Raw genomic sequence first — 26,040 nt, 5'->3', positions numbered from 1 at the left:
TCCTCAGGGCTCAAGGTGAGTCTGAACATCATGGTTGAAGAATGTGGCAGAGGGAAGCATGGTGATCAGGAAACAGAGAGAGACTCCACTAGCCAGAAACAAATATATACCCCAAAAGCCACGTCCCCAAAGAGCCACTTCCTCCAGCCACATCCCACCTGCCTCCAGTTACCACTCAGTTAATCCCATCAGGGATCAATTTATTGATTAGGTTAAGGATGTGATCCGATCATTTCTCCTCCAAACCTTGTGTTGTCTCACACTTAAGCTTTTGGGGGATATCACGTCTAAACCATACCAATCCATGAGTAATAAACTGGCCCCATTCTGGGCCCCCTCCACGGGACAAGGAGTTGCGGGGGACCCTCAATGGTTTTCTAGCAAACACACTGGGAGGACAAACACAAGCCAATAAATCATTTACGTCTGGGGCCGAGGTCTCAGATATGTTGAAGAAATATCAGAAAACCTAGGTAAGGAAAGGGCTCATGCACAAATGCACACGACGCAGGCTACAGAAGACCTCTGCGGCTTGAGCTGCAAGGGCAAGAGCATTGATTTTTACTGGAGAGGGCAGATCAGGTTACAGGAACGCACACATTTAATTTTTATGAGACTGAACGCTCACAAAAACAAACAAAAAAAATCTGACTTTGTGACACATTAATGAAGTCAGTGAAGGGCCACTTTAAAATAAAACAAAGGGAAAAGAACTGGATGGTGTTACCTAAAGGTCTTTGGAAATAAACAGTAAGGCCACAAGCCACTCCATCATGTTCTGTGACCCTTTTAGTCTCCTGGCCAGGGAAATGTTAGATCCAGGTCATATCACCATCTTATTTTTTATATAAATGCACATATATGATATTATTCACCCTGTTCTAGTTTATATCAAGAATATTTTTCATTTTCTAGCTAAACCCAAGAGTCACCAATCTTCCAGCTCTCATCCTCGACCCAAGGGGAGCAAGCAGCAGCAGCAACTAGCGTCATACCAGAGCATCTTCTTCCAGTCAAATGTAATTTACAGCTGAGAGTTTGGTTCATCTGTCACACGAGAATTATACGACCCCACCACTTACCCTGAAAATAAATATGTGCTCCTCATTCAGGTAAATGAGATCGTTTCAGAAATAAATTGACTCCACCACTAAAACTTGCCCTTTGCATGGAAAATAAATGTTTGAATTTTTTTCTCCTGATGAAGATGATATAGCTAACACTTAAATTTAAGAGGCTGGTTATATGTTCCTCATTCATATTAAGGCCAGGAGAAACCGGAGGCCACTAGAGCCAGAAACATCCCATAATAACTCTGCTAAATCAACTCTCAGCTCTTATCAGTATGCAAAATCTCCCTGGCAAAAATGGAGGGGAAAAGGTCAAAACACACATCTCTACGGACGACCCTACATCTGGCAATAAAGCAATCCTGCAAAATGACACTGAATTTTTACTAGACCACGCAAAGCTTTTGGCTACCCACTCCCCCCTAGAACGTTCTCTTCATTTGAGTTTCATGACAGCTTTGTCAATTAAGGAAGGTATTATTTTCCCATTTATAGTCTGGGAAACTGGGTCAGCATGCAGTTACCTAAGTATCCACAGGTTCACAGCTAGTCATAGGTTGAGGCAAGATTTTAAAAAATAAATAAATAAAAGCCAGGCAGTCTGGGTGATACTTCTAACATTCATTCAACCTCTGCTTTGAAAGGAATTATAACACACGGCCCCTACCCTCAAGTTGGGTGTGCTCTAATGAGAGAAATGAGACCTTCATATGCTAAATTAAACAACATTAAACAGCAGCATTCAAGGGAAAAAACTCACTGATGCTAAATATCCACTGATTTAACTATCATAAACTCAGGGCCACAGTAATTACATGAATTTTTAGAACTATAAAAAAATTCTTTAATAAATTAATTCACAGTTACAAACTTAAAACCATACAATAAGAGCCAGGGCTACTGTCCAGAACTTGTCATTCCTTAAATTGTTTATATCCACAGAACTTTTCTGCTGAATATCTAGGTAGACTATAAGAGTCTTAGGTATAATTATTTACCAGTAAACTAACCACCCCAGATTAGATGACTCACAATGAAAGAAAAGAAGTTAATATGGTTTAAAAATCAACAGCCTGAAATATTTCCCTTTTACTATTGAGTTACTATGATCTGTGGTTATCCAGAGTGTTACATTTGTTTTTATTGTTATCGTTGCTGTTTTGCACTTAGAACTCCAAAATCTTTCTAAATACTTTCAACAAATTTTCAAATTTCTATATATCAAGGAATTCACTTAGCATGGGGTAAAATAAACATTACAATGAAGCTATGAAGATAATAGATTTTAAAAAGTCTACAAATAACTGGATCGGGTTGTTGAATTTTGGCATTTGATAAAATTACTATAAAAGGAATGAAAAAGTTAATGATCTAATGATTATAATAATTAGTCATTATATTTTCAGTTTCTAAGAATAATTAATTAGAGCATACCTTTGAGGTATTATTATCTCCATCATAAAATGAAGAAGAGGAGATGGAGCCCAGATGAACTGAGTTGCCTCTGGCCACCTGGGATTCCTGATCCCTGCAAGAGGACTCCCAGCAAACGCAGCGGGCTCCCTCTGAGCTGGCGTGGGGAAGGTCATTCGTGAAATGGCATAAACAAGAAGCTCGCCATTTCTCTGTCAACTGTTCCTCCCAACTAGTGTTACTGACCCTCTTCACTTCTCATATGAGAGTCTCTTCAGACTGTGGTTTCCTTGGCAAGCTGCCACCAAAAAGTGTAGTTGAGTGAAGTGAGATAAGTAGAAGTCTGGATCTTTTAAAAATTTTATGACAGTAGAAGGAAGAGGGAAATAGAAAAATAGAAGGAAGAGTAGCCGAGTTGAAGTAGAAATGGCATTATTCTGAAAGCATGCTGTGTGTGCAAATTTACACGCTGATAAATAAACCACTACAACAGGAATTAGAAACCACAAAAATTTTTTTGAAAAAACCTTTGGTATCAAAAATATATGAGGGGGGCTGGAGTTGTGGCTTAATGGTAGAGCACTTGCCTAGCATGTGTGAGGCACTGGGTTCGGATCCTCAGCACCACGTATAAATAAATGAATAAAATTAAAGTCTATTAACATCTAAAAAATACATGTTTTTTAAAAAGTATATGGTTCTACTTGTATTTCTAAATTTTGAAGATTATGGAACATATCCTTTCCATGTTTCAAAAAGGTTAATTTCTATAAGCAAAATATAAATGCTCTGAGAGGAAAAAAAAAATGGCCAAAAGATAGAGACACATGCATGGGCAATTTGATTGCCAACAAATACATGGAAAAAATACTCAATGTCCCTTTTAGTTGATTAAAAGCAAATTAAAACAATTTTTCACCTAATAAATTGGAAAAAAATTAATAATGACACCTAAATCTTAGCACGGTCACATTGCCTGGATGTCACAGAGGCAACAGGTATAAGCTGTTTTGAAAACAATTTAGCAAACTCTATCTATATAGTCCACTTGTTGGAAAAACTCCTTTGGAAAAAGAAGAGATACTGGTGAGGGGTTATGAGCAAGAAGGTTCATCAAAATATTATATATTGCCAGGGAAAAGTTCAAAATAATTTATGCATCCAATAAGCATTTGGTCTAGGTAAATTATGACAAATAGAAGATTACGTCGCCATTAAAGAAATGTTTTCAAAAAATAAATTATGACCTTGAGGAAAAGTTCACAAATTTTATGCTAAGCAGAAAAAAAAATCCAAAGACAAAATTGCAAATGCTCTCTGAACTATAACTAGATGATATGGATGTATAAAGACAGGTTACAGGAAGGAAAAACATCAAAATCACCAACAGTCATTATCTTTGGTTAGACTTGTCTTTATATTTTTCTGCATTTTGAAGAGTATTTTTAAATTAGAAAATAGTAAAATTTACCTTAAAAATTCAAAAAGAAAGCAAGGAATCTCTGAACTTGAGATAAAGTTATCATTTTTCACTGTTTCGGTTCGAGCCAGTTAACATTCATCTTGACTCAGCCAGTCCATCTGGGAACTGGGATTGGTTCATTCCCTGTTAAAACTTTCCATTTTCATGTTAAAACAATCCCCAGTTACTCTTTCAAGAAAAATAGATGCCCTGTTTCTTTTCAGATCGTTTTTCTCACAAGGTCAGCTTCAGGGAAAAATCTGGAGGAAAGAGAAGTTACCAAGACCACTATTTTAAATAATGTGCTCTCATTTTAAAACCCCAGGTGACCACTGCCAAATTGCCTGTGTGCTTGCTGCCTTGCAAAAAAGTCACAGGCAAAAGCCGTAAATGACACAACCAAAAAAAAATGAATGTTTCTTGTTCCAGAAGATATGTACAGGATATGCCAAGTGACTCCTACACTGGGTGTTTTTCTGAATGAGTTTCTTGTAAGTTCCATCACATGAAACTAATGTAATACTAGGAATCCCTGGGATGTGAGGACCTCTTTCCAAATGCCTCTGCCACATTGCCTTAGCCATTGGCCAGTCAAAATACACAACCCTTCAACTCTGTGATACACATGGCATAATTATAACATCCAATTATAAAGTTTCAGTGCTCATATTATGTTTGCCCAAACATGGCTTTTGGCTAATAGTTGTCAGAATCTCTTTCCAATAGCAGCTGGATGTGCTATAGCTAAGGCAATCAGAACCACCACCACAACAAAAAGATCATAGCTGTTTGCAGCCACCCCCAAATCCTGCAAATCCTGCAATGATTTGTAAGACTGCATTTAGATTTAAATCTACACACCCAACTGGCTCACCACACCTCACGTGACCGGATATTTGCCCAGGTCTCCAACCTCATCTTGGAGCATCTGCCCCTTTACCACTATGCACTGACCATAACTGGCTTTTTTTTTTTTTAAACTATGGCCAAAACAAACAAACAAAACAAAACAAAAACAAAAAAAACTCACTCGTTTGCATAGCACTAGGACTCTTCTATACCTGGAATAATATTCTTTCTCTCTCTCTCTCTCTCTCTCTCTCTCTCTCTTTTCAGTGCTGGGGATTGGGGATTGAACCCAGGGGCTTCGGTTTCAAGTGTAGATCAGAAGTAATTCATACATGTATGATTACACTACTGGTGTGACTCAGTACCATGTTCAGTCAGAGGATGAGAAGTTATACTCCATTTGTGTGCAATGTGTCTAAATGCATTCTGTCACATATAACCAATTAGAACAAATAAAAAATTAATTAAAAAATAAAAATAAAACTACCTTGTTAGATGAAAACGACTTGTGATAAACTAAGTAAAAAAGTGAAGTTCAAAATTGTGCAGACACAGATTACAACTATGAAAACCTTATACGAGAATATGAAATTTATGTTTTTGTATGTATATGGAAGTACTCAGTAATAAAGTAGAAGTTAAGATTTAAAAAAAAGTAATGAAGTGAATGGATGACATCCCAATCTGAACTAGCAAATTTAAATGAACAAAATTTAATTTCACTACTCTTGCTTAGGAAAGACTGACCTTTGTTTACCTCCCTTCCAAATGCTTTCCTTCTCAATGGAGAGGTGGTAAATATGCAAAGAAGAGTGAGTGCTAGAAGTAAAAGAAGGAATCAGGATTCTTTACTGGTTCTAATTCTAAATCTAGAAGGTTTGAGTACCAGTTTTCCTTGCCTGTCCCCACTGTTGTGTCTTCGGGAAACTGCTTCTCTTATTTCTGTCATTTCGAACATGACCGCATTATTAGTGCCACAGACACAGCACTAACTTGTGGTGTTGTTCACAAGTACTTCTGTGACTTGCAGTCTCTGATATGTCCCCTAAGGAGCCCACCTGCTGGTGACACTTGCATAATCTCCTCCAGAGTACAGGTTCGACCTAGTGACTTGCCTCCAATGAACAGAAAAGGGAGGTCACTTCCTGCTGAGACTGGATTACAAAAAGAGACTAAGACTTCCATCTCTCACTTTCTCCTTCTTAGAGCCTTTGCTTACTCTTGGGGAAGCCAGCTGCCCTGTTGTAAGCCCCCCTATGAAGAGTACCCAGTAGTAGGGAGTGGATGTCACACCAATATCTGGCAGAGCCTGAAGTCTGCAATAGCCATGTGAGTCAGGAGGTAGATCTTCCCCCAGATGAGGTTTGGAATGACTCACAGTTCCTGGCAGACATCTGCATTACAGCTTTGTGTGAGACCCTGATAAGAGACCCCAACAGAGCCACACCCAGATTCATGACCTACAGAAACTAATTTGTTACACAGCAGTAGCTAACTAATACAATCACCTAAAACCCAAACTATATACTTAACATTTTCTTTTCTTTTTTGTTAGAATGAGAATGAAAGGAGATTTAGCTCCCTAAATTTTAAGGTAATATCTTAGAAAGTATATGAATGGAGGATATTCAGAATTAGAAATAATTACTCAGAATTCATTCCCAAAGAGGATAATAGCAATATTCAGTACATCAATCATAATAGCTGCTCATAATTTATATGGCATTTTAAAACCCAAATAGTATTTTCAAATTCATGGCCACTTATTCTTCTCAAAACAACTATAGAAGAAGATAGTATTATAATCTCTATCTTACAGGTGAAGGAATTTTGTGAATTCCATGAGAGCAAGGACCTTTTCTCTGCTTTCCCAGTGCCCTCCTCCATAAGGAGTTCTGTAAACACTCAATACATATTTGTTGAGTGAATGCATCCCCAAAAAATATTATCTAAAAAGAGGGGCCTTATTTATGAAACTCCCCAACTTATACATATTTACACATCAATCAATCAGTCAACCAGCAACCTCTCTACATACAAGTGTAATATGTTTTCACAGAACAAGTGTGTTTGTAAAACAACACAGGCGTTCTGAAATCCCACATAGCTTTTTCAAAGACAATAGGGAGATCTTTCCCTAATTGAATCCTGTTTTTCTTACAGTTCTACTCTGTGCCAAAGACAGAAGCCTAGAGCTCTTCTGTGAGCTAACAACCCTTTCTTGGTAAATCAAATCTCTTCCCTAAGCCATTGTTTCCTATAATCTCCCAGGAAAGGAGGCAACAGACCTCTTATAGAAAAACAGAGGAGGCCACAGGCAGCTCAGACCCACACCATGCCCCACCCTTCCCCTGCCATGCCTGGTCTCATAGGCCCTGGTAAAATGGCAAGCGATAAGTGATAGGTCTTCTCAAAGGCCACTATACAATAGTCTGGGATGTTGGGAAAGAACTGTCCATAGGATGCAATAAGATTACCAACAAGGAAAATTACCGCCCAGAAGGTTGGGGTATTTTGATTAGGAAGTTCACATAAGCCTTCAATTCTTTTTCTTTTCTAAGTTTCAAAGTTTCAGTTTCAATGCTGTGAAGAAAAAATGTTTTTCTTAGTGATCTATGAAGGAGGACCTCATTTAGATTAGAATCAGGGAGATGCAGGGGTTGTCTAGGCAGAGATGGTCACAGTAGAAGCAAAAGCATGTGCAAGGGCCCTGTGACTGAGAAGGGGTTGGGTTTCCAAGGACCGAACATTCCAGTGTTTGGGGCCCACTGAGTAAGGGGTTGTGTGTTGTTAGAGGAGGCTGGGCTGTCCGATACCCAAGGCCGTGGTCCCAATTCTAGCAGTATCTGCACCTCAGACCCCTTCCATATTCAGTATCTCACTGTCCACTCAACATTTCCTTACATATTCCCCAAACTGAATTCCTGGTACCCCACAACAAACCTTTTCCACTGCCATCTTCAACTAATGGTAGCTCCATCTTTCCAGTGTCTCAGGATGCAAACCTTAACACGACCTCACACCCAATCCATCAGCAAGCCCTGTCTGTTTTACCTTCAAAATAAGCCCTGTTCTCACCATCTCCCCCGCACTTACCCAGTCCCCCACCACCACCACCCTCACTCAGTACGGTCTTCTTTTCAACCACAACAAGGGAGGGCTTTGTAGATGATAGAATCTCTGCTCAGAACTATCCACTGGCTTCCTATATTGCTGAGACTAATACCCAAAGTCCATGGCATGGTCTACAAGACCCTACTATGTTCACATCCATTTCCTTGGAGTTCCTCAAACACACCATCAAACATACCAGGGCCTTTGTACCAGTAGCTCCCTTGCCTAGAACACTCTATCCAGATATCCCTAGGAAGTGGCCCACACTTCAGCCTCTCTCTATGTACTCCTATGTCACCATATCAGCAAGGCCCTCCTGTACTACTGCCCAGGAAGATGAAAGAGCACACCTTATCCATGCAACTTGCTTGACCTCTTTCTAGCACTTACTATCTGATGCATTTTCTGGTCAACTATTTGCTTAGAGATTTTGTCCATTTGGTTCATTATCATCTCCTTAGAACTGGGAAGAGGTCTAGCTAAAGAGAGCCAGGGTCCACTTTAACCATGTGCTTTGTTGGGTTGTCATGTCATCCCCAGAAATTCTCTCGTAATGAAATTATAACCCCAGAAAAGATATGTATTGAGTATCAAATATCTAAGATGGAAGTTCTGAAGAAGCACCAGGAGGAGAGGGAAGCCTGACTAGGAGGGGAGGGAGGAAAGAGGTTTACAGTAGACAGGTCTGTCTCTGGGGGAAGAAGGCAGGTCCCTGAGTCCCAGCAATGGGCACTAATAGGCACTTCTAGAATGTGTCCAGAAGAGAAGAAGCAAGGACACAGGAAGAAGAGGAGCATGAGGGTGCCCAAGACAAACTTGGTCTCTGTCACAATTTTGCCCAAGCTATATCTTAAAGGAAGAATTTTTCAACCAGATACAGGGAAGGAGATGAGTACTTTCCTTGCCAAAAGACTGGTCATGTGTTTTTTTATAATCATGAAAAAAATCCACAGCACATTTAAATGTCAAACAATAGGGAATGGTTAAGAAATTATGGTATAGCAACTCAATGGAATATCATGTATAATCACAGTTTTGAAAACTAGGCAGCAACATGAAAAAATGTCTGTGGTAGAATTTTAAGTGAAGAAAGCAGAATTTTAAAATGTGTCAATGCTATGATTAAAACTATTCAGAAGTTAGGTTCACCTCTGGCCAAGGCATGCAAGGAAATGTAAAAATGGTAAGTCAGTGATTCCTTAGAGTTGTGAGAATCTCTGCGATTTATCCACCCCCATTTTTAGATTTCTAAGATATTATAACCACATCTCTTTGAATACAAAATTTTAAAATAAAGTGATGCTGAGGGAAGGTGACCTTATCAATACACTTGTAAATCCTCCCGTAGCCATTGCTATCCAGGAACACTCAGCAGCCATCAAATGTCACATACTGGTGATAGGAAATTCATAGCAACAATATGCAAGAGTCCCTTTCATCCGATCACTCAGCATGAATCAACCACCTACTCTCTTCAGAGGACATGCAAGGTTCTCTGAAGGAAATTGAAACTGAAACATTCAGTTCTTGCAGTTATGGGACTTCCCATTCAGTAGAAAGAATACATGGTGAACACAGGAATAAGCACAATTAGAAGACACGGTCTAAAAGAAGTCATAAGGAAAATGTTAACAAAGCCCTAAGGAATGAATTAATTTTATATTCTGGTTTTGGCTTTGGAGATCAGGAGGTGATGACTGAGATGGACCTTGGAGAAGGGTGTTTCTCCAGGCAGAAGGTGAGTGTGTTCGTGTGTGTGTGTGTGTGTGTGTGTGTGTGAGAGAGAGAGAGAGAGAGAGAGAGAGAGAGCATGCTCACTTGTATGCAGGTGTGCATGTGGTTCCAGTGCGCTGGAGGTGGCCACGAGATGTTCCCTTAACTGCTGAGCCTCACTCATCTATACAAGAGCTTAATTCTAGTTCCTTGGTGGGTTGGTCTATCATAAAAATCGAAATGGCAGATTGAACAAGAAAGTTGACCTAATAAAGGCTCAATAAATAATTCTGTTCTCCTTAATTCTCAGTTCATAGAAGGAACTGGTTAGAAAAATAGCACAAGGACAAAAGTCACAGGACATTGCTCAGGGGGAGTCTTGGCAGTGACAAGTTCAAGATGCTGGGAAAAAAGACAATGTCAGTGATGGTTATGAACTTCAAGTTGGGAGCCTAAGGAACAGTGGTGGCCCCACTGAAATGGGCGTGTCAGGAGGAGAACTAGCATGAGGATTGGTATTTGAGCCATTTGAGAATTAAAGAAGAGCAGGAGTCCATCTAGGGTCCATTTGGATGCTAAGACTCTCGCCCAGGAAAGAGGTGTAGGCTGGTCACATATGATACATGCTGTAAAAATTTTCATAGTTGACTTCCTATTACTGAGGTCTGTAATGCTCCCAGCAACCCCTCTCCATGGCTCATCATGATACACTTATCCCAAATAAGCATAAATGTGGTTGGATCAAAATATCCTATTTGGCATATATTCCAACTGAATTCAACATACTATATTTTCCTCTGTGATGTGTTATCTTTTTAAAATAGCTTCATGAGAAAAAATTCACATATCACACATTCACCTGTTTAAAATATATAATCCAATAGCCTTGCACTCTTCATGGGTATGGACAGCCATCACTGTGATCAATTTTAGAAGATGTTTAGAACATGTTCAATCCACAATGAAATCACACACCCTTCAGTTGTCACCCCTGAGCTCCCAACCCCACCCCCAGCTCTAGGCAGCCACAGATCTATCTTCCGTCTCCACAGATTTGCCTATTCTGCACCCTTCAAGTAAATGGAATCATACAATATAAGGTCCGTGGTACCTGAATTCTTTTTTGTTAACAGAAAGGGATCACGATTCATTCATATGGTAGTATATGTCATTCTTAATTTCTTTTTATCAATACTATTCCAATATGTAGATAAGCCATATTTTGTTTATCCACTCATGAGTTGATGGACTTTGGGTTGCTTTGACTTTTTGGTTATTACAGTTAATCTTGTCGTGAACAGTCATGTTTTTGTATGGGCATATGTGTTCATTTCTCTTGGGGTATAACTAGGAGTGGAATCACAGGGTTATAAGGTTTATTGTTAACTTCTTGCCAACCTGTCCTCCAAAGTGACCATACCATTGCCATTCCCACCAATAATGTATGAAATTCCAATTACTCCAGGTCCTCATCAATACTTGTTATTGTCTTTTTCATTTAGTCATCCTAGCAGGCAGGATGGAGTATCTCACTGTGGTTTTAATTTGTATTATCCTGGTACCTAGTGATGCTGAACATCTTTTCATGTGCTTATTGTCTGTGTGTATATCTTTGAAAAACTCCCTTAATAGATCCATTGTCTCTTTTTTTTTTTTTTTTCTTTTTTAATGGTGCTAGGGCTCAAACTCAGGGCCTCTCACATGCTAGGCAAGCACTCTACCATTTAGTTATTTCTATAGCCCCTGCCCAATATTTAATTGGGTCACTTGTCATTTTATTATAATGTGTTTTCTAAGTGCAGAATTTTTTCTTCTTTGTTTTTATTGTGAAATGGAGAAATAGCACATAGGCACAAATTGTCCATCAACAACCAGAAAATCTTTTTTTTTTTCCTTCCTACATTGAAACATCTATACCCAATCTGGTATGTATATGTATGTGTGTGTTTATGAGAACTGGTGGTTTTTGTCCTTGTCAGGAACCTTTAGCATATCAAAACAATAATTGTTAAGGCTGCCAGGGTGACAAATTATAGTTGGTTTTAATTCTTTCTTCTCAAGGTAAAGAGTTGGTGTTGCCCTTTTGGCATTTTGCTTTTTCATAAACGCTTGAGATAAATTCAAGGCCAAACCAAGAACACATTAGCAAATTCATTAATCAGTGCAACCTGTTTATATCTATTTTTTAGACATTCTTATTTTGCTGGCTTTTTTTTTTCTTTTTTTAGTTGTAGATGGACACAATACCTATATTTTATTTATTTACTTTTATGTGGTGCTGAGGATTGAACCCAGCACTTTACACGTAACTAGGCAAGTGCTCTACCACTGAGTCACAACTACAGCCCACTGGCTTTGTCCTTAACCTGCAATATGTGGACCCCCATCTCTGAAGAGCTGTTCCAAATAGTTCTGTGGTCCACTGGAGTATTATTTTCCCTCATGCTAAAAATGTCTGATTATAATCTACATCATTCCGAATCTGCCAGTTTTCACAGGGTCCAGGCCCTGAGTGCGGTTTTCTTTAGTGGCACATGTGCTGTTACAGGTTGAACTATGTCCCCTAAAAAAGAAATATGTTATAGTTCTAACTTCCAGTACCTCCAAATGTGACTTTATTTCGAGATAAGGTACTGACCAACCTATCAGGTTAAATGAGGTCGTTAGGGCAGGCTTTAATCCTGTTGTCCTCATAAAAAAGAGAACTTTTATTATATTATGGGCACATACTAATATGTAACAACAAATCCTGCCATTATATACAACTATAATGCACCAATTTTAAAAAGTGTGGGGGTGGGACTTCGGAGACAGCTACAAAAAGGGAAGACCACATGAAGACAGAGAAGGTGGCCATTCACATACCAAGTAGAGAGGCCTAGAACAGCTTCTCCCTTCCAGCCTTCAGATGGAACCAATCCTGCTTAGATTTCTGACTTTTGGTTTCCAGAATTGTGAAAGAATAAAATTTCTATTGACCAATTAGTGCTATTTTGTTAGAGCAAACCCAGGACACTAATAAGCCCCACCACACCCTGGACCCCCGTGAGTGCCGCCTTGGAAGGAGGGGTGCCTCTCTGCCTATGGGGGTTACTCTGTGAACCCAGCTCTCCAAACTGTATTGCCATGAGACCCAATGGATACATTACAATGTTTAATTAGGGTTGCTCTTGAGTTTATTTTCCAGTTATTTTTTCTTTCAAGGACTATAACATAAGCCCTGGCCCAGTGACCCTCCCCTCCTACACCACCTGAAAGATGGCCCGAGCTTCATGACTGAGGCAGACTCATTCTGACTCCATCTTCTCCCAGAATGAGCAGCTTCTTTTCTCTTCCCTCCTCTTCTAGCTGATCAATCCCTCAGTCATATTGATTCTCCTTTTTATGTGGCTTTTGAATCTGGCACCATCTACTCCAAGAATCCATCTGCTCTTACCTAAACCACGACACCCCCTATACAGGGTGATCTGCCTCCAGAACTGCCTCCCCCCCGAAACACTAAATTACAGTGATTTATTTGGCATCTCTCCCTACAGTAAGTTCTTTGAGATAAAGGACTATATCTCATTGTGATCACCAGACCCTAGGACCTGGCACAAAACAGATGCTCAGTAAGTGTCTAATGAAGGAAGGGAGGTGTTTCAGCAAGAGCCTCCCCACCCCCAAGACCACCACACAGAGAAGCTTCAGCTCAAGCAAAGCTCTGATATTTTAGTAGGAAGAGCGCTTCTAGTTTTATTGGTGATTATTGCTACTTATTGGTAACAAAAAGCACCCTTGATGCTATAAGTTCATCCCCTTCCAGGTCACATCTCCTGTGACCTCACTTCCTTCCACTAGGCCCCACCTCCTAAATGTTCCACCACCTCCGAACAACACCATCAGTTGGAGACCAAGTCTTCAACAAATGGCCTTTGAGGGATATTTACGATCTAAATCATAACAACTATATTATTTAAGGAGTAATCACAAGGGGGAAAAAAACCTACATGTTTAGTAGAGATGCCATTTTTTTTTTTTCATATATTTTTAATCCACCGAAGGTTGGTTGAATCTGTACTTGGGGAACCCACAGGCAGGACCAACTAACTGTGCATGCAAAACGTGTTCACAAATGCATGTAGGCTGAACTATTCACATTCAACCACAGCAGTTTCAGGTTTGTGTGTTTAATACTATAGCATTACAAAGAACTTCGGAGTCCAAGGAGTTTCCATTGTGGAGTCTATGGTTTCTGAATCCAGGAACCCTCTCACGAACATGTGCCAGTTGCATGTTTCTGAAACTTGCTCCTAGCAAGGCCAGGAGCAACTGGCTCAGTCTTTTTTCATGTTGCTTCTAGAAACTCTGCTTATAACAGCCAGGGAGGTCACTGACTTCAGAGACAGTCCATTTGCATTGATGTATAGGTCTACTTGTTTCAAAATTCACCTCTTTTTGGAGCCAAAATGGTAAACACAGCAAACTCCATTCCCCCATGCAAAACACCCCCTTTCCTCCAATTTTCACTATTTCTCCCTGTAGTCAGAAAATAGTATTCTTGTCCACAGAGTGTTCTTTGATGCTAGGTACGAGCCTGAGCCTTCTCCCGTCCAAGTCAAATATCTCCCATTTCCTCCATCATTCCACCTAAGATCTGCTTCCAGAACTTTCAACTCCCAGACTGTCCCCTGTAAACAACTTCTCACTGGTCAGTGTCACTGTGAAGTGTGGGTTTATGTTCCATGACATAACCTACAAAGCTGCTGTACCTGACTGTTTTCATTGATCATAGCTGAATGTAACCCTGTGCTAAGAAAGGTAGTCAAGTAAATCCAAGGAGAAAGGGAAAAGTAAGGCCGAATAGCTGTTTTCAAGGTAAATGATTCGGCTTTCTATGCATAGGGCCCACCCAGATCCAAGCCAGTCTCCAGAAGAGAGCCCACGTGCCTCACTCTTGGCTTCCTTGGACTGTTCTATAGGCCAGAATCACTGTGCACATGTGCACACACACATGCGCGCACATGCACACACACGCACACACACACACACACACACATCACTTCTCTGCATTAGTCCAAAATGCAAAGGACCTCTTTAGACTTTGACCTTTCCATTAGAACACGAACACCACTACACCTAGCATGGAATAAGTGCTCTGTGTGATCTACTTCCCTATCTGGGGAATGGGTACAAGCAAACCTTATTGTCCTTTTTAATAATTGGCATAAAATATACATAACATAAAATTTACCATCTTAAAATTTTTAAGTGTACAGTTCACTAATGGCAAATACATTCACATTAGTGCAGAACCAATCTTGAAAATCCTCTTTTTAAAAAAAAAAAAGGCATTAAATAACCAAAACTGTTTTAAGAAACAGAATTCCTCAAGAGAGCTCCTAAAATGTGTGCTCAATATTAAATATAAACCATCCACATCAATCACTATTCAGTCTTCCTTTTAAATAGCATTAGTGCTTTAAAAATATATTTTTTTCCCAGAAAGAATAAAAAATGGGCCTTGGGTTAAAGGGTTAACCTGTCTTAAGAACGTCCCTTCCATAGGACATGCCAAGTAATGATGTGTAATTTTTTTTTTCTCCCTGATTTTTGTAAATGCTTCTGAAGCAAATGAAAACAATAATGATAATCGTACTTCTCTGCTACTGCGGCCTCCATCCAGTCAGCAGAGCCCACTGTTTTGTTTTGGCTTTTTAATGTTTTGAATGGTTTGGAGATTAGCATGGGTATTTAGCAAAAAGTACAATTTCAAATTACACGCTGCTTCATGGTGCCAAAACACTGTGCTCCCTCACCCTTCATGACGTCCACAGGGCACAACACTAAGAATGGTGGTTGTTAGTCATCTGGCTTCGCAAAACTGGAAGATGAAATTGTAAACAGTGTGTGCTTGGACAGGCCTCATTAGGGGAAAAAAAAAGTGTCTTAAATACGGTTTTCATTTTTAAAATCTAGTAACATCTTTAATCAACAATATGTACCTAAATCAATGTTACAAATGGGTATTTATCCTAAATGGGTAACAGTTTATCCGAAGCATCCTAAAACAGATGACAAGTTATTTACAAGCATATACCCTGTAATGTGCTGGTCCTTATTGTCATAAACTGTACTATTGATCAAAACTTATATCCCACCCATTGAAAACAGGGGCACAGAGTTTGTTGACCAAATCCAACACACCATCAGTACTAGAAGAAAACGAAAACCAAATCTCAAAAGCAGATGGCAACAGACCAAGTGGGAAGACAGTCCATTGGCTTAGCAGGAGCTAAAGTGTTTTATGAAAGATCTTTCAGGAGCTGGGCTGTAGTTTATCTTGCCTCAGTGAATGAATAGCAAAAACCCTTTACCTTCAATCCCCAAAACAGATGAGCAACTTAACATCATTAATCTCCATGTCTCTCCACAGAGTCTTCTAACAGTCAATCACAATGTAGCCTGAGAGAAAGTTTCCCTAGATACCACAAAAAACACAGGTTTGCAACAGATGTCTCCATGCAACTTTTAGAACAGATCTTAAGTTAAGAGGTTAATATACCCTGTGTATTTGTTAATCAATCCAGGTACATGTAGCCTGAAGGTGGGGAACAAGAACTATTAGCCAGGAAACCATTTAGGTGCAAAGAGTGTGTGGGAAAGCAACAGAAAGAGTGTTATTTATAATGACAGAGACAAGTGAAATAGTTGGAAAATCCCTACCTGGAGTCCACCCAGAGTAGTGCTTATATTTCGGTTACATGGCCCTAATAAATGTAAACATTTTTCTCACACTGACCACATATCTAATTAGTGAGCCCGATGCCAACTCTCATCATTTCCTCAGTTTCTCCATCTATAAAATGGGAATAAGAGCTATGTGTTAATTAATGGAGGGTAAATTTCTTCCAATGAATGATAGTACAGGAAACGCAAATATTATCACTGCAGAGTGTAAAAAAATATATAATGTTGTGTCTAAAACTGGTTTTAAGTCATATTTTTAAAGCACATGGTCAACTAGACACGTATTTGGAAATAGATGACTCTGCAGGGGATAAGGAGAGAGGGTCAGGGTGAAATGACTCATGAATTCGGGAATGCAGAGGTTCTCAGCAGCATGAAGTCACAAGGGACCGACAACCGGCTGTCTCCTCCCCTTCTCAAGCAACGCTGCTTGTTGACTTTGCAAAAAGATGTGTGAAGAGTTGGGAAACTTTTTATTCTTTACATCCTTTAGTGAATACACAGTATGTGTATGTACACTGGTGTGCACTGAGAAACATCAGCTCTTCTAATACTTTCAAAGGCAACAAGTGGCATGAGTCCCTTCAGTCTAGAGGGTTGTAACTGACATCTTGACAGAAGCAAGTTTGGTCTAGGCGATGGCATAAAGCTTATTAAAATCTCAGAAGGAAAAAAAAAAACCCTCTGGGGAATCCAGCTGTCTTGAATGAAGTAAAGATCTTCCCTCCGAAAACAGTTAAATCAAGTAGTACCTGGCCAAATAACTGAAATGTGGGGATTTTGACCTCTTCCAAAACAGAGACTTTCTATAAAGCTGCATGTAAATCAAATTTTAAATACAGATTTCTAGGGAAGCAGACCATTTAAAACGCCCATATTTGCAACTTATATGAAACAGAGCTCATGTCTGGCACAAAGAATTATCTTCCAAATTATTCATTCTGTAAATTTTTTTTTTATTAATTGTATTTGCTTCAACATGCTTTGAAGGGTGTGGATGCCTATAACAACTGCTTGCTGCCCTTGAACTCTGAATGAACGCTTTACTGCAATCCCTTTCCTTAAATAGAATCATAGAATATTAGAGAAGATTCCTTAGAGATCAGTTAGAACTGTGGCTCTCAACCTTTGCTATGCATTAGAAACTCTAGAGGAGCTTTTAAAAAATACAGAGGCCAAGGCCCCAACCCCAACCAATTAAATCAGAATCTCATGCCGAAGGGTGGGGGTGTCAGTATTTTTAATAAACTCCACAGGTGGTTCCCTTGGGCTGCCAGGATTAAGAACCATGATACAGACTTGCATTGTCCAATGCTGTAGTCTCTGGCCACATGTAACTATTGAGCACTCGAAATGTAACTACACTAAATCGAGATTCGCTGTGGTAGTAAAATGCCCACTGGATTTCAAAAGTTTAGTACCCCACCCACAAAAGAATGCAAAGTATCTCATTAACGTTTTTATGTTGATTATATATGAAAATGACAATATTTTGGATATATTAGGTTAAACAAAATATGTTATCAAAAAGAACATCACTTGCTTCTTTTTACTTTTTTCATATAGCTACTTCATCTAACATTACATATGTGGCTCCCACCATCAGACACTTCCAGTCAGGACCTTTCATCACAAATAAGGAAACTGAGACAGAGGAGCTTAATTGGTTCAAGGCAGCACTTAGGGCTTCCCTCTTCCAGGGAGGCTTTGCCTATTGCCATAAAGCACATTGCTGCAGGGCCACCTATGCCAACCAAAGTTACAATGCCATCAATTGGACTTCAAACTTGGTCTCTGTTGTCTCATTAATTATTTCTTCTAAGATGCAATATTATAAGAGATTGCCCTGATGGGAAAATAGCGCCTCTCTGTTGTGCACACGTTTGTGATTAGTTATTGTAAGGCTACCCCTGAAAGCAGAGCAGTTAGAACAGATGTCAAAAAACAAATGTAGACACATGAGCATAAGGGAAATGCAGAAAATGGATGAAAAGATCATTCGGCATGTTGTAGTTGGGAAAATGACCCCAGAGGCCCTCAGCACTCTGAGAGCCATCTTCGACTCATCATCATTCCCTGCTCAGAATTTAGAAGCTTGAGTCTACAATATTGTTTTTCCTCCCAAGAGTCAATGTTTTTCTGGACAATGTTGTCTTTGCAGTGAGGCAAATCAGCCTCTTCACCTAGATCCCCTGGTGAAAATGGACTTTCTCCTCACTGCCTCTGCCCTCTGGGGCATGGATTAGTATCTGGTTATTAAAAACCAAACACTCAAAGAGAAAAAAATCTTGTTTTGATAAAGCGCAATGGTCCTACCAAATCTGGCAAATGGAGATTAAATGTATTTCTTCTACACTCAGTTAATTCAAACAAAAACTAAAATTTTTGTTGTTGTTGCTTATGCTTTTCCCACTGATGAAGCCAGCAGAGCATAAAACTGGCTTAAATGTGTTGTATTTGATAAATCATGCCTGTAAAATAGGGACTCCTCAGTGTAAAAAAAGAATAAAAGAGTCCTGAATTCTGATATTAAACGTTCATGCAAAAGCTGGAAAAGAAACCTGTGGGTGAGGTCAAACAACACAACCAGTAGAAGCATTCAAGATTTCTACTGAGACATTCTTGCTACCCATCCTAAATACAGCATCATAAATAAAACATCATCCTAAACATCATCCTAAATAAAATATTTGTGCTCTGGAGTCCTCTGGGTTGCATGCATGATTTCTCTTAGTTATGAGAAGTCAAGTTTGGCCAGTCAGACCTCAAAGAGCACACTTCCAGATGCAACTCACTTCTCACAGAGTGATGTTCACCTCCACGCACTTTCAAAACTGACCTGGAAAGAGAATATATGCCGACAGGTCCTGGGCAAAAGTTCATCTGCTAGAGTGAACAGAGTACTTGTTGCTCTATTCGACAAAAAGAAAGATGATTTATATGAACTTGAAATAATTTTCAGCTCCCTTCCTGAAAAACAATAAAACACAGAGAGTAAAGAAAGTGACTGCTTCATTCCAAGATGGTCTTTTAGACCATTTTTAGGTTTTCCCAGTGTTGACTCTCAAATGAAATCCGGATGGTGTGATTTCATAAGGTGTGTCTAATAACAGTAATGAAGAAGAATTTAAAATAAAATCAATGAGGCAGGCCAATATTAAAAAAATTAACACTGCCATTATATATAAGAATTAATGGAATAAAAACTACAGTTCATATGATCAAGGCAGTCATTCAAAAGATCTGATAAAAATTTTGTCTTTGAAATGTTAGTGGCAAAAGGCTTGAAAAGAGCAAAGCATCTAAACTCGTGGTGGATTATGCTTTATTCCCTGTCAAGGGCTTTTATGACAGCCCAGTTTGTGGGAAAAGGATCCTGCCTGGAGAAAAGGACCAGGCTTCCAGGCCTCATTTGGCACTCTCTAGTTCTGAACCTTGGATGACTTAGGAGATATCCCCAGGTCTTGGGGTACTCTCTGTTCAACGAAGAGGTCTGCTAGGAGGATCACCCCTAAATCCAATATCTGCATTCAGCCACAAGCTTTCTGTCTCACCATCAGACTCTCCAAGCCCATAGGAACTCTTCGCTCCCTCCAAGACCAGTTCAAATCAAATACCAACATGATAGTTGTCCACCTTTACTAATTTTAGGGTAGAGATTAGAAATAGAAACCTTAATGAAATAGAAAAAAAAAGTAACTAAAATATGTATTTCGTTTGTTTTGTTTCTGTGGTGCTGGGAATTGAACCCAGGGACCCACGCATGCTAGATAAGTGCTCTGCCACTGAGCTACATCTCGAGCCCTAAAAAAAATCTAGGTGTTCAAGTAATATTTTATACCTTCACAAATTTATCCTAAACTTTATGTTTTACTTTGAAAGTGCCAGAGCCTTCAATAAGGGCTTCAAAACTTTTAAACATGTTTCTGGAAGTATTATCATAACTTGGTAATTTCTAAAAGTCTTTCTTTTTCTCTGAATTTTTTCATGACTCGCAAAGATGGAATACAAATAGATACTCAAAAGCAGTAATTGCCATTTTTTTCCTAATTATAAAATGTAATAACTCTTTAGTGAAAACATGAAACATGAGGTCATTTTTAAAGTGCAAGACTTTCTACTTAAAGCATTACCACAACATAGATAGATTATTTCGTTTACAAACAGCAACATAAAAAGGTTTTTTTGTTGCCTTTAAGTATGCCTAGCATATATGAAAGTGCTTCTTTCTCACACTTAAATATTTGAAGCCGCTACTCCTGAGTCTATTACCTTATCTCAATTGTATAATTTTCTTAAAAAGAATTCGGAGAAATAGACCTAGTTTTAAATTTTTAAGCACTAATTTATAAAAGCATTGGTTGATTCCCATAATGCAGCTGATAGTCAAATTGGACAAGATAATGAATTGACTGAGATCACTGTTCCACCTTCATCCAAGAAAGCTGCCTCTAAAAAAAGATCTTAAATTGCTGTAGAAATCCAATTTGTACGAAGCAAAAGCAGCATATAGATGGGAAACACCAGCCATGATCACATTAAATCTGTGACTAACAGCAATGCTTTGAAGTGAAGAAGAAAAAAAGGAAAGATGACAAAAATAATAAGTCCACTCAAATCCTAATTTTAATCTACAGATACAACCAGAAGAAAACCAACTACCGCCGATACAAAGTGCACATTCAAGGATCCATGTTATCACCACACTCCCACAAAACAATTTTCAGTTGACAAGGAAAACCCCAAATGCTAAGGAAATACTATAGGATGATGACACTTCACTACTAAAAAGTAAATTATAGTAGGAAACCAGAAGACTGAGAACCTGACATCAGTACAAATAGCCATGGAAACTCCATGATTGATTGGTTTTGAACATGCAGGTGTGGGAAACTGGCACATAATTTATAACAAAATTATTCTACTTACTATAATTGAAAAGCTATTCAGGAAAAGTCTCCCTGACAGACTACTGCAACATCACAGAGACAGAGAAATAAAGGCATGGTTTCTACTTTTGTGGGAACATTCTACACTGTCTGCTCAGGTATAAACTATGTACCATTACAACTGACTTTGACTTGACAGGCAATTTATGGATATCAGTAATTTGCCTTAAAAGTCAGTTGGCTTGGATGTTATCAACTGATCAAACATGTTTACTCTGAGTGAAGTTGAAAAAGAAAGATCAACATGAATCAGTAAGGACTCAAAAAATACCAAATCTATATAAAATGCTATGAGCAAAGAAAAATGAGGGGAAAAATTGGGGGAAACATAATGAGTTCTTTTTAAAATTTAAAACCAAAGTAATAACCGACAACCAACAGCATCCTTCTTCAGGGAAGTATACCTCTAGGTTTGGAGGTGGGAAATGGGGTTTTATTGTTTTGTTTCTAATTTTTAGCTTTATTTTTAAAAAGAACTCTTACTAAAACTCAAGTAATTGTTGAAGTGATTCATAAAAGCTTGTGGAAAAGGGAATTCTTACCTGACACATTACTTAACATGCTTCATTGCATATTTTTATCAGAACTCATGATTTTCTTACACACACACACACACACACAACACCTTTCACACAAAATGCTATAAGTCCCAGGAAACTAATCAAAGTAACATTAAAACTCCCTGCTAAGAAATTCATTTCTAAATTCCATCACTGAAAACACGAGACTGACCCCACTTAACCAAGTGCCAAGTTCTTTCTCTGCATTAATAAGCAGTAATAAACATCTTCTTACCATTATCTGGAGAATAAAATCAGCAACGTGTTGCTTCCTGCAGTCACCAAATCAGTTTTTTTTCTTCCTTTCTAGTAACTTCTTTTCACCAGCAAGATTAGTAAGAAAATAAATCTCTGAGTATTTGCCTCAGTATTTCAGACCAGAAGACTGTGAAACTAGCTCTTACTAAAAAGGGGGAGAAAAAAAGTCTCGTAGTTTACACTCACTTCTGCAACCCAGAGGTACCTCCTGGACTCCCGTACCTCTCACTCCCTCGTTCTCTAAGTTTCTTTTAGTAATGAGACTAATTTTTCCAGTAGCCTTGAACTCCCTAGATTTAACTGACATGGAAAATGTGACTAAAAACTTGTAGAACTGTCTAGTCTTCAACCCTGCACAGAATCAACTCTGTGGTGTTAGGGAACACCTCACAAGCAGCTACATGCTCAGTTCACACCCCTGCACTCTGCAGCACACACCACCAAATAACAGTGCGCCATCTAGTCCACAAGCTGCAAGCCCCATCCCAGAAGGGGGGACACCTTCAAACCCTGGGAGCTAAGAACTTGTCAGTGTTCAGCTGCTCTAAAGGTCCAATTGTTTATTTAAATAAAAAAAAAATATCGCTACTGAGATAATCCACATCTAGTGGATATGGGAAAATTTAGGTTATAATGGCACTACAAACTTTTACATCTAACTTTGATTTACAAGATAAAAGCCAGTTTTAAATTAAAAGGGCTTTCTGTTAATAGAGCTTATTATTCTGAAGACGGGAATGATTTTCTTCGAAAGTTGTCCCTGGGTGCATGCCTATTATCTTTGCTTTTCCCCTTCCACTAATGAGCATTTATCTAAAGAGCCTGTTAATCCTCTGATGTGTGCTTCTGGTCAGAGGTAACAGTTTGAATAAAACCACTAATCACTGATCACTAAATCACTGATCATTAATCACACTCTCCAGTGCCCGTGACCTGGGCCATTTTTTCCTTTGGGTTTATGCTCACAAACAAGAAGTTTAACATTTAGATGCCCATGTATTGTGGGAGGGTATACTATTTCATCTCTAGATGTGAATAAATAATAAATACTGCCACAAACTTGGGGAAGGGATGTCAATTAGATCCCAGACAGGAGTTGCACAAATGCCTAGCCTACAGCACAGCTTTCACTTTGAAGAAAGTAGATCTGATGATAACAAAACATGTGTTCTTCAAGAAATTCCCACCTATCCAGAATATAAATTTTCCTTTATTTAGCTTTCATAAGCTCCAAATCAGAGAGCACCCTAGTCCCCTGTCCCCCTGTATCCAAAAGCCTGTTAGTAAAATTTTTATTGGATTTCTGCTGCACAGTTTTCACACTACCCAAAAAGTTCTTTTTACTTTTAGCCCTTGAACAAATCACACACAGGGTTTTTATTTCAACTGCCTGATAGGGAGCTTCTGACTCAATTAAATGACTTGCGTACGTAGCTTCCTCTTTAAGCATAGAAACTTAAGGTTAAGAACAAGAAAGCAACACGTGCAGCCGTTCACTGTATGGCACTTTGAGTTCAATCACTCACATTCCCTCACTTTGGAAATAAAACATTTCATCTCGATCCTTTTTTGCTAAACCTGATTTAGTTCGCTCCTGGCTCCTTAGTCTTCCCTCTTGAGATAAACGGTTCTAAGCAGGCGCTGTTTAAAGTTAAATACTTTGTTTGCTGTGGGTGTGTTACTTTCCTAAGCCACGGCAGGGACGCAGGGACGCTGTATTATCATAACGCTTCTAAACGTTTCTTGAAATGCCTTTTCTATCAGGACTGAGCATTTTCGCCCTGGTGAAGGGGGCTTGCTGGTGACTTTCTTAAATAATAGAAAAGGGCAGATTGTGCGCTGATCAGGTACTGAGGTCCCCTCAGACACCAGAAGCTCTTACCCACACTCCAGGGACAGCGTTCGCCCCAGGGAAAGCTGTAAAAGGCGGAGGCCGGTCTCGAGTGATAACGATGTGGGCGGGGGAGGGGTGGAAAAGGAGGGATGAGGAAGAGAGGTTAATAAAGATGCCCAGGGAATGGGCAATTGCATGAGTATATTGGGGGGTGGGAGTGAAAAGCAGAGTTGCTTTGTCAGCATTCTAAGCCCCTGAATCCTTGAGTATCTGAAGCTGTTAATCAAACACTTACTGGCCTGCAGAATGACGTAATGGACCTGTTTCCAGCCTTTATTCCTTGACACATGTCAGAAAGAGGGAAAAATAAAAAAATCAAACACACTCTGCAGACTCTGACCACGAAACATACAAGCAGCACACTCCAATTCTCGGCCTTGAGCAAGCATCAAGTGGGGATGACACTCGTTCAGGGTAAGTTGGGGGCTTTATCTATCATACACCCCCTAGAAATAAATCTAAGGCACAAAAGAAGCGGCAGACAGCCCCCGGGAGAAAACATCTCTTCAGTTCCTTCGCGTCTTGCCCCTCTAAGAACTTCGTAAAAAGTTTAAGTGGTTGGGTTGAGAGTCTGCCGCAGAGGAAGGTTTCCAACGCCGGTGCTGAGAACTGTCTGGGCGCCACAGCGGCTCGAGTCGAGCTGTCATTTGGGGCAGCGGCGGTGAAGAGGTAATGATGCCAGCGAGAAAGAGGCGGATGGAGAAGAGCACGCGAGCTGACAGACAGCCTCGCCACTCTCGAGCCCGGAGCGCCTGGAGCGAAAGTCAAGTGCCCAGCGAGGACGACCTCACCTCCCCGGGTGCGCGCGCGCCCACCAGCTGCAGCGGGCAGCCCTGCGGGAGAGGTGGCAACAGCCGGCTTGGTACCGGTAGAAAGCGAGCCTCCAGCACGCTTGCCCGCCCGCCCCCTTGGTGACCCGGCGTCCTTGCCGCGCCTGCTGGAAGTTTGCAAACTTTCTCCGGGGGTTCCGCCGCATCACTGGGAAGCAGGCTACGCGGGGCGAGGCTCCAGGCTGGTTGTCTCCGCTGCTGCCGCTGCGGCCGCCGCTTGACCACACTTCTGGAGGGTTCCGCACCTTGCCAGGTCTCTGGAGGCAAACACACACCCCCGATTCATAACTGTTCCCCGTGTCAGGGAAACTCACGCGCGCTCCCACACACGCACGCACGCTGCGGCGAACACGGTGCTGGCTCCAGTTAGCATCCCTCTAGTCGCACGGCGCAGCGGCCACCAAGACGCGCTCCCGGACGGACACGGCGTGGGGTCCTTGGGATGGCCACAGGACACAGTAGAATTCCACAGTCCATCAGCAATTGGGGCCGGACTTCCCTCTGGTCCGCCAAAATGTTTACAAACACAGATCACCCTCCAAAAATATGCATCGCATCTTCCCTACTCCTTTGCCCTGTGACCTGCCCATTGGACCAAATAACCTCGCGGCTGCTGCCGAGAACCAACCCCTGCAAACAAGTACACTCCCGAGATGGCTCCCGCGGCAAGTGCAACAAAAGTGCCTAAATGCAAAACCCCAGAAGTGGCCGAGCCGTATTTTTAGGAACTTACCAAACAAGTGTGGAGAAGGCAAGAGCGGAGCCCGGGTGAAGGGACCACGTTGGACTGAGCAAAGATTACAATACATTCTATTTAGAGTGCATTACATCACCCCCCCGGTGACGTCACGTGGGATTCCTGAACTTCTAAATCATTGCGGTCCGCGGGGGAGGGAAGGAGAGAGGGCGGGGCCCGGCACGCTAAGGGGGCGGGCCCTCCCCGGGCCCGCCCAGTGCCCCGCCCCTCGAGCGGACCCTGGTGCACCCGCCCGCGAGCGGCGGCGGCCGCGGCGGCGGCGACCGCGCAAGCAACAGCTTGCAGAGCCCAGCGCCGTGTGACACGGCTCCCTGACATTAGTGGTGTGAGTCAGCTTGGAAACAATCCTGATGGTTTCAGACAGGACCACGGAGGAGGTGCAGACACGGGCTCTCCCGTGGGAGGGCCTGGTAGGGTCTGAAAGGTGTAAGGATTTGGGGGT

The 26,040-nt window shown here is 40.5% G+C and overlaps 1 protein-coding gene across 2 annotated transcripts in view; it reads right to left on the bottom strand.

Annotated features, from left to right (window-relative positions):
* Creb5 (cAMP responsive element binding protein 5) overlaps positions 1-25,637 on the bottom strand; it is a 387,517-nt gene extending 361,880 nt beyond the window's left edge. Inside the window, exon 1 of one of the 2 annotated variants that reach the window (XM_047562022.1) lies at positions 25,575-25,637. Coding sequence is in view for 1 of the 2 variants with exons in the window: in XM_047562021.1 (XP_047417977.1) it covers positions 19,190-19,366 (177 nt within the window). In the remaining variant the exon portion in view is untranslated. Of the gene's footprint in view, positions 1-19,189; positions 19,411-25,574 lie in introns of those variants that run through there. The other variant, XM_047562021.1, reaches the window with a different exon arrangement.
* Between the last annotated feature and the right edge of the window lie 403 nt (positions 25,638-26,040).

The sequence above is a fragment of the Sciurus carolinensis genome, chromosome 8 (assembly GCF_902686445.1).
Source record: "Sciurus carolinensis chromosome 8, mSciCar1.2, whole genome shotgun sequence".
In the NCBI taxonomy this organism is placed as follows: domain Eukaryota; kingdom Metazoa; phylum Chordata; class Mammalia; order Rodentia; family Sciuridae; genus Sciurus; species Sciurus carolinensis.
Note: the sequence above shows the minus strand (reverse complement) of the source record. Positions and strands in the feature narration are given on the sequence as shown.